Source organism: Quercus lobata, chromosome 8 (assembly GCF_001633185.2).
Source record: "Quercus lobata isolate SW786 chromosome 8, ValleyOak3.0 Primary Assembly, whole genome shotgun sequence".
NCBI lineage: Eukaryota > Viridiplantae > Streptophyta > Magnoliopsida > Fagales > Fagaceae > Quercus > Quercus lobata.
In genome coordinates, this window is record NC_044911.1 from 52,650,851 (window position 1) to 52,669,456 (window position 18,606).

Below are 18,606 nucleotides of genomic sequence, written 5' to 3' on the forward strand. Positions count from 1 at the left end.
GGAAACGTGTAAGGATTTTGAAGTGAAGGTTACAGAAGTGAACAGTAAAAAAAGGTCCCAGCAGATAAAATAAAGAGAAACAAATGAAAGAAAATTAGAAAAAGTGGGTGAAGGAGGAAAATTGAGAGAGATTCGAATCTCAGTGGTGGGTACTAGTGTGCAGGCTTGGATTTAGCTTTTTCTTTATTTAATTTCTTCAGGTGTCTAAGTAAATTTGGAGGTCCAAATCAGTGATTACTAGGGCATTTTGAAAGGAGAAAAAAAAAAAAAAAAGCAGTCACAGACTCACAGCATGTGACATGACTTGTCCTTGCTTGTAGAAAATATAAGAGAAGTTGTTCATTTGCTTCTTTAATTTCAATTTTTGTCAATTTTGGGAGTATTTGATATATACATTTAAAAATTAAAAATATGTGTTTGAAAATATATGTAAAAATATGAGTGAATGAAAAAATGTGTGAAAATACATATAATATTATTTAAAAATTGAAAATATGTATAACTGAAAATATGTGTTTGAAAGGGTATACCAAACAAAATAATCTTCAAAAGTTGACATGTGCTGTCAATTTAAATAAAAAGGACCCTAGAGAGTTGGATTGGTTGTTTTTGAAAAAAAAAAAAAATCTTTTGTTATCTTGTTTCTTTGTACACTTATTAAGTCAAAATCTGATAAAAATATGGATTTTAAATTGACTCTATGTCAAAATGGCTCAATTAGATAATAAAACATTAAATAGGATCCTTAAAAAAAAAAAAAGATTTTACTAATATGTGCCTTTAGGACACAAAATAATAAATCAATTTTGAAAAAACTTTATCGAAAATTGAAAAAATTTTGATATTTTTTTCAATATCCAATAAAATTTTTTTAAAAATAAATCCATTAATGTGTGCCCCAAAAATAAATTATGCAACATTTAGAAAGAGGATCATGATAGTGCTTTCCATAACCAGCTTGAAAGGAAAGAATGGAGAGGGAAAAGGTCAAGTGGCCCATATCAGATATGACATGATTAGATTCACTGATTCAGTACATGGAGAAATCGTCTGGAAAAGTTTTATGAAAAATTCAATGCTTTCCAGTGCATCACTCTCTGGGCCCGTTTGGTTATAGAGTTTAAAAATTATTGTTTAAAAAAATGTGAAAATTGTAGTTTAAAAAGTGTTATTGAAATACATGTTTTTAGTATTTATAAAACAAAAAAATGTGTTTGGTATCATGGTTTAAATAACATGTTTTAGTGTTCAAAAACATAAAATATGTGTTTGGTATGTGTGTGTTAGATGATAAAAAAAAGTTGAACAAAGTACAAAATAAATATTTTTTAAATCAGTAAAGTACAAAATAAATATAAAATATTTTTTAAATGCTGCCGGTTGTGTCTGTGGGCGTGAGAGCATTATTTCAAAAAGCTGACTGGTGGGCCTTAATATTGTTCAACTTAATTACAAAACTGCCACTCAGCAATAGTTTTTGTTGTTCAAAATCAACCTGAAGGTGATTTCAAAAACTATTGTTTTAAACATATGTTTTGAGCAATATTTTTCAAACAGCCCTGTTCCAAAATGGTTTACCAAACATATTTTTTTTGTTTTTGAACAATATTGTTCAGTGTTTAAACACTAAACAATATGTTTTGAAATCAATGACCAAACACCCTCTCTATTTTGCCTCTGCCATCAATTTTAAAGCAATGGATGGAAGCACCTCTGTATACAGCATGTCAATAAATGATGGATCATAATAGAACAGGTAAAGGTGAATACTAATGTTGTGATAAACTGAAATTCAAGTAACATCGTTTCCACAAGAATCTATTATTAACATTGTATGTCCTGTATTTATTGAAAATTTTATGGATGTGCATTGTTCCAAATGTCTTGAAAGTGTTGAAACTCGATCATCTCCTTCTTAGTTCATTAATAATCCGTTTGAGAATAATTTATTTAGATAAAATTAAAAAAAATTGTTAATAGTATTATAAATAAATTAAAAGTAATTTAAATAGTATAATAAAATCTATCAATAATATCCAGAAAAATGTAATAAAATTTATAAATAATAACAAAAATAAATTATATAATAAAAAAATAAACTATATCATGTGAAAGGGAAAAAAAAAGGAAATGGAGGCAGACACATGGAGACACATAACTTGTACGTTCTTCAAACATGTGAACAGATCATGAATTTATTGTGAAGTTGAAAAAAGATCAGAAAGAATTGTACATAGATGATATAGACCTGCATGCAATAATTATTAAGGTCTCTTCAAACTGTTCATCAAAATAGTCTTTTCTAACATATGTGATTTTGATGTTTGAACAGACTGAATGTCGGCACATTCTTGAGTTTCATCATCATGTGAACCATTTTTTTTTAATTAGAAAAATTTAAAAATAAATAAACTAAGTTAAATAAAAACACCATGTGAACTTGAGAATTATTTTTTCCTGTCTTATTTTATGTTCAAGGACGAAGGCTCCACCTGCTGTAAAAAAGTGTAAAACCATTAGTCATGGAAAGCAGAATGGGACAGATTTTGTGGGTCTCACTTCTGTACGTACACTTCATACTGATGGACCACACCACCTAGACACGGGTATTTCAAAATTTCTCTGCACAATGATTGAGTTTTTATGTTTATGCAACAGAGCCCTCAAACATTCATTATATATATTTTTTTATACGAAACATTCATTATATTAATACTCCATTAAAGCCACATCTGGACCATTATAAATATGGGTTCGGTTAGTGAATTTTCTTACCTACATTAATTATCTATTTTTAAAAAAAATTATTTATTTTTAGAAATTTTTTATAAAAAAATTAAAAAAATTATCAAAACAATAAATCATTTTTTAATTTTTTAATAAAATTTTTTTTAAAATAGTTTATTAATAAAATTCTTATAATATAAGAATTTTTTTCTCAATCTTTATTAATAAGAATTTTTTAAAATATTTAGGTTGTCGTACTAGTGTCGTATCGATCGTTTTATATTATAATTTTTCAAAAATTGTTCGTATCATTATATCATATCTATATTCATACCCATAATCATGCTTCCTCGGCCATAGGTCTGAAATATTATTGTATAAAAAAATAAAATTTATTCCAAATATTTGTTAATCAAATGTGAGCTGAATTCAAAATTTTGATTCCATCATAACACATAACAATAGACATCTAAACATGCATCAACATTTTACTTTTCCTAGTTGTATCCTGAGCACCCTGATGTAGAAACACTCAACCTCACGCTAAAATAATTGATAGAAATTTGGATTACATGACATGCATTATACCTCCATATTGAGAGCAGTACCAAGAGTAACCATAATTGGATATTACGCCTCACCTACCACTGAAGACAACTTGCGATTATAACTCATGATTGTATTTGTGACTCAAATGTTGAAAATTTGTACTAACATTAATTTTCTACTTCCATCAATTTTAAGGTTCCATCATACAAAAAAAACTTGTAACAAACCATAATGGGGAGTTAATCGATGAAACCTTTTGTCTGAAGGAACTGAGATATTCATATTCATATTCTCACATCCTTGCTGGATTGCTCATTTCGTTCATTGAAAATGGGGTCTCCCTCTTTGTCGACTTTTATTAAACTTTATTGTTCCTCTTAGTTATCCAATGTTTGATTCTCTTTCTACAAACAAAACACATGAGCGAGACAAAGCTCACTTTGAATTTTGTTTGCTTGCTTGCTATATCTACCACGTCTCAAGACTCTCAACCACCTAGGTTGAAGCAAAAAGTGTCAGACAAGAGTCACATCTTTCACTTGCTTTTTTTTTGGACCAACACCCTCACCCGGCCCGCTCTCTTTTTTCTTATGTGTTGGCATCCATATCACGTGATCATACTGTTTACCATTTACTATTTAGGCATGAATGAACAGAAAAAAAACATCATCGCCTAATTTTATTCTTCCTAACACGTCAAATTTGCAAATCCAGAACCTCTTGAATAATTACTTTCATTGGCAAGTTAGCAGAAAGGTTCCACTATGTTTGCCAATAACAAAAAGAAAAGCAAAACCTTTGAAAAGTTGGAAGGGTTTATATGCTTTCTTGAGAGCATTCTCATTAAGACTTTTAAAAATTTTAGCATTTACTATTTCAAAACCTATATTTATAACATATAATACATCACTTTACAATATCCCTTATATCAAAACTTCTATTTTTTTAATACTTCATTTAAATATTCTTTATTTATTATTTCTCACTCTCCCTCTGTCTCTCTCTCCCACTGTCTTTCCATCTTTCTCAATCCGGTGAAGCTTCTCCCTCCCTCTAATATTTGCTCTCAAAACCTCCATGGCCTGAGCTTTTCAAGCTCATCACCGATAAACCACGGCCACAACCACCACCACCAACCACCAAAAAAAAAAAAAAAAAACCCACGGCATAAACCGAGAAGCTTCTCCCTCTCTCTGATATTTGCTCTCAAAACCTCCATGGCTTGAGCTTTTCAAACTCATCACCTCTAACCACGGCCATAACCACAACCATCACCACCAACCACAACCTCAACCTCTAACCACCAAAACAAAAAAATAAAAAAACCCACGACACAAACCGCAGCGAAAACCCACCACAAAACCGCCACAAAACCCACCACCCCAAAAACCCCGATCCTTTCCTCAACCCCGATCTTCAACCCACGACCTCAACCAACTCAACCCATGGTCTCAACCAACCCCAACCACTGTCGGACCCAGATCTACTTACAGTCATCGAGACCCATCAGACCCACAGAGAAGCTACGGGAAAGTGAGAGAGGAGAGAGAAGAAAGAAGGGAAAAATAAAAAACAAATACACGCACAGTTACCGTTGAAATAAAAAAATAGTTTTTAGTTTAAGATTTGTGCTACAGTGAGGTTGTATTAATACAATCTCATTATAGCAGTATCTCAAAATTTTTGAGATATGAAATGTTTGATGGGGTTAGTTTTTTTGTGAATTGGTGCTAAAATTTAACATATGGCACTTTTAGCATCCTTAATGGGAATGCTCAGCCATTACTATACTTTTCCAAGCTTTGCAGAGGGGTAGATGTGACTGCTGCATTTAAGTCGCTTTTAAGTCACACAAGTCAAGTAGTAGCAATTTGAACCATACTATACCAGCTTTTCATTTGGGTTCATGGGTGTGACAAGTACCAAACTTGATAGAGACAATTGCCTGCAGGTTATATCAATGGGGAAAAATACGAACAAGCATTACAAGTAAAAGTAAGAAAAAGGAAATCGAATGATTCGAATCACAGACACTGTTCCTTATGGTGGTTCAGTCTTTTGTTGCTTTCAAAATGTGATGTTAAGTTTCTAATTGCATTAACTGATTAGTAAATTATGATTATAAAAAAACTGATTAGTAAATTATAAAGGATAGTTTTTTAAACTTGTAAACTATATTGTCATCAAATAAGCATCAAGGTTTTGAGGTAGAAATATTGTCAATATTAGGGGAGAAGGGAACCACCACGGGAGAAGGGAACCACTACTTTTTCTTGTTCGATAAGCAAAAGAGCTAAAAGGATAAGCGTTGGACTTTCCTTCCATTAAAAATTCTCCTATTCTCTTTCATTTTTATTCGGATGGAAGACACATGGATGACAAAAAATTCTAAAGGTTGAAAACTATCCAAATCAAAGTAGAAACTCCTTTGGCAAACCCACCGCCTATACACCAACACCCTTGGTAGCGTACAACAAGGAGTCGGTGAAAATGGTGCCAGAAATGCCACCAAATTCTAAGAAGGGTTGTTGGGGCTATCAAAGTTGCCATTGAAAATACTTGGTTGCCACACTAGGTATTGCACCAAAACTTCCCTTATTGGTGAGCAAGTTCTAACACACATTTTTACATTTTAAATAACCTTACACACATTTCAACACACTTTTTCACCCACGTGTATATCAAAAACACCCAAACAACATTACTCAAACTCTTTTACCAAATGGGCATCTCTCATTGCGACACTTGTTTAGCCCAAAAATAGTCTATTAGGAGATGCAAAGGAGTTTCATTATTGGTTCACTTTTCAAAAGACAACAGATTTGGTGCATGTTTGGATTAACTTTTTACTAATTTGTACAATTGTATGGAGTATTTGTATTATCAATAAATTACAAATAATAATCTTATGCAATCCAATCTCGAGTATATATAAGTATATTTTTCAACATGTATACATATAAAATATAATATTATATATACTTAAATCAAGTTTTATGTTCACAAACTTGTTCTTAAACACATTATTATGTTTGAAGTTGGTTTGTTTAATAGTCGAACATAAATAAGTTATTTCCCAGACTGAACTTGAGCAGTTAATAAACAATGAACTCGAGTTGTTAATAAACAATTTGGTTCATTTATAATCCTAACCACTAGTGAAATAATGATAGTTTTACCCATCTAAAACTAATTAATTTCCGTTTGGATAAAACTTATTTTGCTGAAGCTGAAAACACTGTAGTAAAATAATTTTTAAATGTGTGAATAGTACTATATGACCCATTTTTAATGAAAAAAGTTACTAAAAAGTGAGATTTGTGGGTCCCATACATTGTTCATGGACCCACTAATGTGCTAAAAAGGTTGAAAAGTCAAATAGTATGGCTACTGTTCATGAACAATGCATAAACAATAGCCACATTATCTCCTGAGACGCGTGCAAAAAAAACAAAAAAAAAAAGCAAACGCCATACGTGTATCCAAATCCCACCTAATATATGGGAGCAAGGGGATTATAAATTATAATTTGTCAAACAGTAAAATTACAAAACTGCCCATCTAAAACTAAATCAAACACAATTAATACCCCTTCTGTAAACTTTGGGCCGAAAACATTGATTGAATCAATTTCTGGGTTGGCCTTAGAAGTCAGAACCAAGAAGTATTCATAAACGTAGCACACATATTGGGCCAAGAGCAGCCCAACATAGAAGCCCAGGCCCATCACACTAAGCAAGAATAGGGCCTAGTACGATCCCCCCCCAAAAAAAAAAGAAAAAAGCCCAGGGACTCGTTTGCAAATAACCAAAACAATAAAAAGTTAAAAACCCTAGCCTCCATTTCTATCTAGGGTTTCTCTCTGAGCAACAAACAGAGAGAGTGAGAAAGAGCCACAGTGAGCAAAAGAGGCACAGAGAAACTCACTCGCCGCCACCATGGGTCGTATGCACAGTAGAGGGTTCGCTCTCTGCTTCTAAATCTGAATTAATTTCACGATTATCAAATTAAACTTCTCTGTAAACCGTTGAGTTGTTTTGACTCTGATTTTTTTTTTTTATGGTTTCAGTAAGGGTATTTCGGCTTCGGCTCTTCCGTACAAGAGGACCCCACCCAGTTGGCTGAAGACTTCTCCTCAGGATGTGAGAAACCCTAAAACCCAACTTTGATTGCTGTCTATTTGATTTCTTTTTGGATGTGTCAATTTTGAATTTATGTTAATCTTAATTTAGGGCAAGATAATCTCTGTTTGGTTGATGAGAAAATGTAGTGATGTGTTTTTACTAGACCAACAGCTCCACTCAATTTAGTCAGTGGGTTATATAATTGGGGTTTTTTTTCTTTAATAAGTTATCTTCAATGAATAAAAATATTGTAGACTGTTTGTATTGTTATTTTCTAATGTCATTGGTTTTTTTAGCCTTGCAAACAAACATTATATTAAGTATTTTAATTTCCTGATTTTTTTTAATGGTAGGATATTGATTTTTGTACTAGTTTGATTTATTCAATATATGGAAGATTAAGTATTTTGTGCATGATCAGAACATTTGTTGAATGATTAGAAGTTTGTCCACTGTATCAATTTTTGACTGATGTACTTTGCCATATGTTCAGTAAATTTTTTTTTTTCTGTAATTGTAATCAAAATGTCTTATGCCATTTGTTTTGCCATGACTGTACTGAATATTGGAAGAATGGGAAACAAAGAATAGTTTAAGGTCTTGCTGATTAATCTTATGTTCTATAAATGATACTGTATACTTTTGTGTTTTGCTTTGAAATATTTCTATGTTCAATATGAGTAGATGGTTATTGGAAAAGGCTTTATATGGAGAATAATTTACAATGTCAAAATGTCATGCATAAGAACTATTTTTGATGGTCTAGAAAATGTTGTTCTGATTTTTTATGAGAATGCCGAAGGCTAGTGCGTAGGTGTGATTGAAACTAGTAATCTTTTCATGCTAGGTAAATGGAATCCTGAATTCTTGTGTTGTATGATATAGCTTTAAATTTTGTTCTGATTTTTCAGGTTGAGGAAAATATCTGCAAGTTTGCCAAGAAGGGTCTGACACCATCTCAAATTGGTGTTATTCTTCGTGATTCTCATGGGATTGCACAAGTGAAGAGTGTTACTGGGAGTAAGATTTTGCGTGTACTGAAGGCCCATGGTGCGCACTTTCTCAGTTCTGTTTTGCTGTGTGTTGTCTTAGATATAAAGGGAATGTTTAAATAATTTTTCTTTCTATGGTTAGGGCTTGCTCCTGAAATTCCTGAGGATCTGTACCATCTCATCAAGAAAGCAGTCTCAATAAGGAAGCATTTGGAGAGGAATAGAAAGGATAAAGATTCTAAGTTTCGGTTGATTCTGGTTGAGAGCAGGATTCATCGCCTTGCTCGCTACTACAAGAAGACAAAGAAGCTTCCACCTGTATGGAAATAGTAAGTTTCTGCCCCTCTTCTTTATACAAGTATATGGATCATAGTTCTGTGCTGTTGTTTTTATGCTTAGAAGTAGATATACACACGCGCACACCAGTATTCGGTTCTCTTGGTTAATGTCAGGAATGAGAAGCTGATTGAACACATTTCATATGGATGAAACCTTGAGTATATTGGTAAATCTTTTATGAATGAAGAAATTATGGTGAGGATACTTGGGTATAGCTACACTGCTTGTTATGTTGAGTACATATTTGATAATTGGTGTATTGGAGAAATCAGACTCTAGATAGTTATGTATAATAATGTAGTTGATTGTGTTAAAAGGTTTGGATTGTGGATGGATTACTATTTCAAATCTCTGTATTTGATTAGATATGATATCTTACAGAAATAGGAAATCAACAAAATTATGTTAGCTCAAACTATGACTGTTAATGCTACAAGCACCCCAATTTTCACAACATTTGACTTGGCAAGTTCTTATTGGTTCTTATTTGGGCCCACATCTAACATTGTTTTTTTACCTGCCAATAACATGCCACATTGGTAATTGTGAATTTTTTTGTTACTAGACTTATTGTTTACCATTTGCCTGAATTATAAAAAAAGAACAAATAAATTTTATTATTAATATAGAGGTAAATGTCCTCTTTAGCTTGATTTGTTGTCAGATATAAAAAACAATAGTATTTTTCGTGTTAGAATTCCTTTCTATTAAAGAATCTGAGGTTCCAAATAATAATGCATAAAACTTTTTAGTTGAGTTGATCATGTTATTGTTTTTTCTGTCTGGATGGCAATTTTTTGTTTATTCTGTGGTCCTCTTCAATTTGCAATGGTACTTATTTCTTGTTTCTTTTGGCAGTGAATCTACCACCGCCAGCACTCTTGTGGCTTAAGTTAGATGTTTTCTGGTAAAAGTTTTGGAGGCTCCCATGAATGTACTCTTGGACGAGGAGATTTAAATTTTTTTTTCAGTACCCAATGGTTTGGCAGATTTTGTTGAAAGAGCTTTGTCAGGATAATTTTTATGGTTAAACAATTTGGTGTTGGAATGCATTTGAGCAAGTTTCTTTAAATTTCTTTAAAAACAAGATGACAATATAGATGCACCATTTATGATAGCAGAGTGACTTCAACAAAAGCATTTCTTTAAAAATTCAGATACTGTGCAACCGAAATATTACTGATGATGCAGTGTTGAATGATGAAGTAGGCTATGCTTGCATATAAACTTGGTGCCCGTACCAGCGTATATTGTCTTAGGTTTGGTAAAAGAGCAGTCTTATTATTTTTGGTAAATATAAAGAACAGTCTTCAAGTTCTGTAAAAGAACATCCGCAGCATAGTTTGTCAAATTCTGAGGCGTATTTCAATCAAAGTTAAATAGACTCACTAAAAACAATCTAAAATTCAATGTTTGAAGTTAGTAATCAGACCAGCCCCATCGGTTTCAGCTAAATTTCCCAAGAAAGGGGTAAAAAATGATTTACTGGTATGCAGTGGAAGCTGAGATGCTGGTAGAATCAGAGAAACCTCGTGTAACTCGCTTTGGTCTGAGAGGACCCAAATGAAAGCCTGACCAATGCCAAACCTTTATATAGTTAAACGAAGCTCCCAAGTTTCGGTCGAGAGAGTCTAAGAATGAAGAGAATGATGGGGGCATAGTAACGTGAACATTTAACTCAAGTGGGGGCATAAGAGCAGTCTCATTAGGTGTGTCAAATGCCAAGTATTTGGCATTTGATACAGTACATACTTGGCATTTGACACAGTACGGATTGAAATGCTAAAAAAAAAATATAGTGGTGGGCTTGGCCTACACACTGCAAATGGCAGAAACCTCTCTCTCCTTACTAAGCTTAATTGGCATTTTCATTCCGAGAAGCAAGGTCTTAAGAAGCAAATATTGCAATAGGCAAAGACTAGATGCCAGAAATCCTGCAAAGCTGCCTTGTTCCAAAGTAAGGTCAGCAATGAAAAAAGGTGAAGATATCTTTCGAAAAGGGACAAGATGGATTGTGGGCAGGAAGAGTGAGTTAAGCTTCTGGTTTGACAATTGGTGTAGTGATGGGCCTCTTAGAAGTCTAGTACAAGGACCTTTTGTCTTTAGAAGAGGAGAAGCTTAAGGTCAAGGAGGTGGTTACAGTAAATGGATAGGATTGGTCTAAAATCTCCATTTCTATGCTAGATAGTGTCAGCACTAAGCTAAAAGCCACCCCGATTTCCCTTGCAGCCCGAGGTCAAGATAGATTAGCATAGGGAATGTCCTCTCATGTAGGGTTTGAGCTTAAAAGTGCCTATAAACTTGCCATTGGAGGTGAGGAAGGGGATTCTCCATTTACTAGTCAATGGGTTTGGAAAACCAACATACTACCCCCGTATTCAAACTTTTGTTTGGATGTGCTTGCATAATAGTATTGGCGTAAAGGAGTGCCTCACAAAGAGGGGGGGTTAGGTGGATCCATCATTCCCTCTATGCCTCTCTCAATCTGAGTCCATAATCCATGCGCTAAGGGATTATAGAATAGTTAAAAATTTCTGGGCTCAACTGGAAGCAGAGGAGGTCAACACCTCATTTTTCTATGGGAATCTGCAACAGTGCGTCGCTACTAATGGAAGGACTGAACAGAAGAAGCAAAAAGACCAAACCCCATGGAAAACTTCATTCCTTTTTGCAATCTGGCGCATATGGAAGCATAGGAACCAAGTTGTATTTCACAACAAGCCCATACAACATAATTTGGGTCATGAAATTTTTAGAGAAGCCATGGAGTACGAACATTGTGTAAAGGTTCCTAAAGCAATTACTAACCAAGTGGTGAAGAGAATCAAATGGGAAAGACCAGAGGCGAGGTGGTTTAGACTCAATTCGGATGGTTCCTCAACGAGTAACCCAAGCCCAACTGGTAATGGTGGCTCATCAAAAATGGAGAAGGAGATTAGGTCTGTGGGTATGCTAGGAAGATTGGAGTCACAACGAGTTTTGCAGCAGAATTATGGGGCCTTAGAGACGGTTTACTACAATGTTTTAATCTTCATTTACCTATTGTTGAGATCGAGATCGACGCCAAATCTATAGTTGACTTGCTGAATAACTCCAAGAATGCTAACAATGTCACTTCGGCTTTGGTGGATGACTGCAGGTACCTTATAACTCAGCTCCCTCAAACCCAAATTAAACACTGCTTCCGTGAAGGGAATAGATGTGTTGATGCCTTAGCAAGACTGGGTTCCAACCAAAACGAGGATTTTTGTGTTTTTAGTAGTCCACATGTGGACATTGTTAAGCTGCTAAAAGCTAATTATGATGGCTTGTACTTAAATAGACTTTATACTGAGCCTATTCTGGCTGTGTAGTTCTAGTAATATATTCCTTTTTTACCAAAAAAAAAGAAAGAAAAGATTTTTTAGTGGAGAAGAGAGAGAAAAATTGAATAAAAAATACTCAAATATTAATAAAAACATCTTGCCATATTCTTTTATTATTAGAATTTCACTGTAGTTCATACCCAAATTTTGTGTTTGGTGTGCTAAATACATTTGATGCTAGTGCTCAATAGTCAGTGGCCTAACTTTGGAGCCCACCTGCTGGGTAAAGTTCAAGTTCAACATTAACAGAAAGAGAACCCATGTAACTGGTTCAAGTTCAACACCAACTTTTGTTAAAGCTTCTTCAACCAAGCTTGGATAAAGTTTGATAGATCTTATACAATAAATTTGATATAGAATGAGTATTTCTATTTCTCTTACAAATGTTTTGTCAATCTCTGGTTTTTTATTTTGGTAATAGTGAAACAGTACATTTTATTTAACAATTCACAACATTTTCGTGTCTCTTTATCTCTCTCCAAGACCTTATCTAATTAGTTATATTAGTCCTTAATATTTTTTCTTTAGCCTTTAATATAACCTACCTACTATCCTCAAAACACACCTTCTGTAGACCCTAAGCTCTAGGAGGCTTGCATGTAAAACACATGTAATAGTTCCTTAAGTTTGCACCATTTCAGAAATTAAGGTGTGTTTCGATATTGCTTATTTTGTTGAAACTAAAAACTGAAAACATTATAGCAAAATAATTTTTAAATGTGTGAATAGTGCCGTGGAACCCATTTTTAATGAAAGTTTTGTTCAGAAAAAGGTTTGTTGGTCCTGTGAACAGTGCACAGGACCCACTGGAAAAGCCACCACAGCCACAAAAATGCGCTTCAAAAAAAAAAAAACAAACGCTAATAATCAGTATCCAAATGAGTACTAAGTTTCTCAGAACACAAAGTTATATTTAAAGTCCTAGTAATGTGTTCAACAATGACAACAATAGATTTTATTATATATGGAAATATAGTAATGTAATATTTACAATTGACTAATTTATTTAAAGGGGGAAAAGTAACCACACTTCACCAAAAATAAAAATAATAATAAAAACAGTAAGTAAGATGTTGCAATTGGGCCTTGACTCAAGTGGTAGAGGGAAGATTGATGAGATATCAGGTAGTACTTAGCTACAAATCTTGCTCAACAAATATATGCTGAGATGATGACCACTATTTTCCTTCTGGCATCAGATTTTTAGTTCTAAGCTACCACCTAGGATTCAAAGCAAATTCAAAATTAGTAAATTACAACATGCTTGACATGGGTTGAATAAGTTAGCTACAAAAGCTGGGACACCTACAAGCATGTATGCCACACACACATATCGATACAAACATATCTATTTATGAAATGTTCACATGTGAAGTCATTTAATCTTATCCATAGAAGATTGAAAGAAGCAATAAAAGATATTTCAAGATATACATGACACTATTAGCTTACTGTGTCAATGTGGTGGGCCTTTTTGAGATTGTGGGCTAGGCTGCCTCCTATCACACTACGACCTAAAGGTTCTGGGTAGGAGAGTTAGAATCGATTCAATTGCAACTCACCTTGAACAGGGTTGTGTACAAACTAAAGCCCCTTTGTTGAAACTTTGGTCACATGCCCGTGGCAAATGAAACTGTTACAAAAAAGTTACGGTAGGCAAACATAATATAACAACAATAAAGGAAAAACGCTTACTGTTAGTCAAAACAAGCAAAGAATTCTCAATTAAAGAAACGAGTAGCACAACAATAGAAAACGGATTACAAGAAGAAAAGATAATAATAATAAAAGAAAAGGTAACACCGATAATTAATCAATAAGATTTAAGGAGAAAAGGTTAGTCCGCCGTGCTTAGCTGTATTATGGAACTAAGACCAAAGAGGGAACCACTTCCTCAATGTGGATAACTTCATAGGAAGGTCCTGCTGTAGAAATTACCCACTTTGAGAAGATGGGCCTAAATGGCTTATGCCCAAGAAATCCTTAATCCTTAATAAAGGGTAGGCTTTTAGAGGAAGAGAAAGGATTAGCCATTTGGTGCATGCCTGCTATCATGCTCTTGCCTACTCTTTGTTTTTCTTTCCCATTGTTTTCATTTTCTAGGTTTTGTTACTCTACTTTTCCCTCTTTTCTTTTAAGTTCTTGCTCGTGTGATGTTGTTCTTTTGATGTTGTGGTGATGTGGTCATTGTAATGTTGTGTTACTGTGCACGGCGAAGGCTCTTTATATACCGCCTGCCGTGACTAGTTTTTACCATTTCACCCCTTAACCACTTTTATTTGGGCGTGGGTGTCCTTCCAGACCACCCACTAGTTTGTCAATTGACCAGCCACCACCACTTACCTATGCTAGTCATGCCACATCCCATTACCGGACAAAGAAATCTATTTTGTTTGCTTGTTCACCATGGCATTCCCATCCGGATAAGGGTGGGCATTCTCTCTCTCTATCCCTCATGGCATGCACCTAGTGATTCCAACTCATTTTTCTCTCTTTTAGGTAATATGTCATCCCAGCAAGACATTTTTCCCAAAAGAGTTTGAGTGAGAACCCTAGAATAGGCTCCCTCCTTCTCCCCACCGCTAGACCATACCCTCTCTTACCTCTGACCTATGGCCCACCACTCCCGTATTGGCTAGGTACAGGTTGGTGGTGCCTGAGCCTTGTGCGTGCTCCACTTCTGTGTGTGTCCAAAGTTTGTCTATTGCTCATGCTTTTGCCATGGCCTGAAGGCCCGTTTGTGCGTTTTGCTACTCATTCTTAACCTTTTGTGGCGTGAACGAGTTTCTGAGCCTTCATTCTTTATGACTCACTTTCTTCATGGGCTGGGTCTTGCCTGATTGTGGGCTTTTCTCTCTTCAACCCATTCTTTGCTCCTTCCATAGACTTGCTAACATTTCTACCATGCCATTCTGTTATTCCTGCCGTGGTATTGCTTGGTCTGTGCTTGCTGGGCCTCTTTCATGCCGGCTGTATGCTTTCCCTTTTACTTAATTACAATGGCCTAGTATTATCATTGGGCTTGCATTCATGCTTCTCTAGGCTTTCTTAACCCATTCCATTGCTTACAAGCTTCCTTAGCCCATTTCTTCCTTCTTGGGCATCCTCAACCCATTCTAATTTTGCATTCCCATGGACTTTTGGTAAGTCTTTTGGGCTTTCCCGACCCAATTACCATATCCTTCACTTTTGGGGTTCATAGGCTTTCCATCATCCTCTTACTCACTTAATTCATTGCTTTGGGCCTCTTTAGCCCATTCTTGCTTGTTTTCTATCTCATATAATGTCCATAGGTTTACTACTTCCTTCTTTGGGCTCCTCTAGGCCCACTTGCTTCCTTTGAGGCCCATTTATTATTTTCTAGGCCTATGATCCATTATTCCTACCATTCGGATTTAATGGCTTTTCTCCCAATTTATTAACTCTTTTCTTTCCATATTGTTGGGCTTCTTCTTGCTATTGGGTTTTTCTGCCAAAATGAGCATCAATAGTCAACAAAACACATGCTCTCCAAACTGCAACTAACACAAACTCCCAGGTCCAACAACACATGAAATGCCCTAACAAATTGGACACTTTATATAGATGCAGCATCAAGGTAAAGAGTGGCATCTTCAATGTGCTTTGATATCCAAAGACAAAGGTGAATTAATAATATTATAATAGATCAACTAATGTTGGACAAAAGTAATCACATGTCTAGTTAATACCATCACTAAATTCAAAGCAATTGCAATATTGAACCCTACTTAGTGCCTCTCAAAGGCAAATACAAAGCAAAAACTTAAAAGTAGAAACGCATTCAAATACGTGCATATTAAGAAGAAAGAAAACTACTTTGCAGCTAGACAAAAGCTATGTCAGTGATCAAAAAGCTCTCATTAGACTTGTGCTTATGCCTCTAGTAATAATGTGCCTAGTAAGGATAACAAATTAAACACATATAGAGGACATTGAAGGCATCATCACTCTGGGATAAAATTTGTTAAAGTTACAACTTATAAGGCATCAACTGTTTCACAAGCTTCACCAAATTCATTTTGGTCTTCAACTTTGTGCTCTAATCCATGTAGCCAAGGTGTCTCCTCTACTTTCCAAAGAAAATAACATATGGACACTAATAACTAAGAAGGCAACATCACAAACCTCTAACATATGCGTGTTAGATTTAAATCAGACTACATATATCCCAACTCTGATCAAGCAAATCATAATGTTCTTTATAAAATTAGAGAGCATTTTTACAAAAATATTTTATAAAGACAATTCAAAGAACTATTTAAAAACTTGAGACTAAGAATAAAATAGCTTTCACCTAACGCTATAGATAAAATGGGTTGACATATTGCAAATGAATTTTCATATTGGTTATCTCTAAAACAAGGAACATGAATTGGCTTGTGTACTACCTGTTAGACATTGAGCTTGAGTCCAAGCTAATGAGTGTCTAAACAATCAATTAAGCAAGAAAAGACCCTAGCTTTTTAAACTTGCTCACGCTTGCTCCTACTTTTTCACATAAAAGTACATTACATAAAAATAAAATAAAAAATAAGTTGATACAAAATTGAAAAAAGGAAGAAAACCCAGAGCTAAATTTTTGGGCCTTACCCAATCTTGTATATACTGTAGCAAGAAATAAACATGTCCACGTAATAGACCTACAAAATGGAAATTTTACAAAGTTAGATTCTACAAAAGGAAGAAAACATTCAGATATTTTATCAAACAATTTCTATGCATGTAATAAAAAGTTTGTTAGTTGTTAATGCTCATTTTAGGAAGCCTAGTAGAAGGAAGAAGCCCAGTAGAAGGAAGAAACCTAGCAACATGGGCAGAAAAGAGTTAGTAAGTGGATAGAAAAACCATTAAGTCCAAGTGACAGGAATAATGGATCATAGGCCCATAAGATAAATAAATGGGCCTTAAGGAAGCAAACGAGCTTGAAGGAGGCCAAAGAGAGAGAAGTAGCAAACCTATGGGCAGTATGTGATGTAGAAAAGTGAGAATGAGCCACAACAGGCCCGAAATAATGCAAGCAAAGAAAAGAAGGAGTTGATGGCAAGCCCATAAGTCCCAAGGATGAAGGATAAGGTAATTGGACCAAGGAAGTCTAAGGGAGTTAGTAAAAGCCCATGAGAATGCAGAATTAGAAAAAGGGCCAAGGATGCCCAAGAGGAAATAAATGGGACAAAAGAACCCACAAGCAATGTAATACAAAACTCAAATAACCTTATTGAGTCATTGAGAGAAGAATAAGCAATAGGACCAAAGAGGCCGAGCAGGCTGGGGTCAAATAACATCACAACAAGAATGACAGAGTGGTATGGTAGGAAATAGAGGCAAAATCGCGGAAGGAGTAAGAGAGTAGGCTGAAGGAAGAAGAGCCCACAATCAAACAAAGCCTAGCCTTTAAAAGGAGTAGGCCATAAAGAATGAGGAATCAGAAAATAGCTCACTCCATAAGAAGTTAAGGATGGGCGGCAGAATGTGCAGATGAGCCTCCAGACCACGGCAAACACAACGAGCAAGTTTTGGACATATATAGAAATAGAGCACTCGCAAGGCCCAAACATCACTAGCCTGTACCCAGCCAATACAGGGAGTGGTGGGTCATGGGTCAGAAATAAGAGGGTATGGTCTGGCGGTAGGGAGAGGGGAAAACTTATTCTGGCATTCCTACTCAGACTCTTTTGGGGGAAATGTCTTGTTGGGATGACATACAGCCCAAAAGAAGCAAGGATGAGTAGGAACTACTAGGTGCATGCCATGAGAGATAGGGAGAGAGAGAGCACTCACATCATAGTAGGTAAGAGTGCCACGACAAACAAACAAACAAACAAAATATTCTTCTTTGTCCGGTGATAGGGAATGGCACAACCAACACAGGTAAGTGGTGGTGGCTAAGCGACTGACAAACCAGTGGTGGTCGGCAAGGATACACAAACTAGACAAAGGTAGTTAATGGCTAAAATAGTAAAAACCAGTCACAGCAGGCATTATATAAAGGACTCTTGCCATGCACAGTAGAGGGATCAGGATCACGGTAATAGTAACCTCTAGGAGAGAATCACAACACGGAAGCAAGCATTGAGAAAAGAAAAGAAAAGAAAAAGAAAAGAAAGATTAGGAATAAGGAAAGAAAACAGAGAGTATAGAATGACAAGCATGCATCAATAGGTTGATCCCCTTTCTCTCTCTAAAGTCCTACTCTCTATCAAAGAGAAAAGATTCTTTTTGGGCACAGGCCATTCAAGCCCATTCCCTCAAAGCTATTTCTTTTTCTGGGGAGATTATTCGCATCAAGGAAATGGTTCCCTTCTTGGTTTCAATTTTGTAACATAACCTGGCATGGCAGGCTAACATTTCCCTCTTTGATTCAACAAACTCATTACTATTTTTCCCCCACTTATTTCAGCTATTTTATGCATGGGGAACTTCTTGTCGCTCCCCTTTACTTATTTTTTCTAAGTAAGGAATGTATTTCTTTTGTTGTCTTTATTACATCTG

General features: G+C 35.1%; 1 protein-coding gene across 1 annotated transcript; it reads left to right on the plus strand.

Annotated features, from left to right (window-relative positions):
- The first annotated feature begins 7,119 nt into the window (after positions 1–7,119).
- Positions 7,120–9,885, plus strand: LOC115957323 (40S ribosomal protein S13-like). Its single transcript, XM_031075544.1, has 5 exons — positions 7,120–7,237; positions 7,346–7,418; positions 8,312–8,450; positions 8,535–8,721; positions 9,590–9,885. Exons 1-5 carry the CDS (start codon positions 7,215–7,217, stop codon positions 9,621–9,623), a joined length of 456 nt encoding a protein of 151 aa, XP_030931404.1. The 5' UTR covers positions 7,120–7,214; the 3' UTR covers positions 9,624–9,885.
- Positions 9,886–18,606: the final 8,721 nt, after the last annotated feature.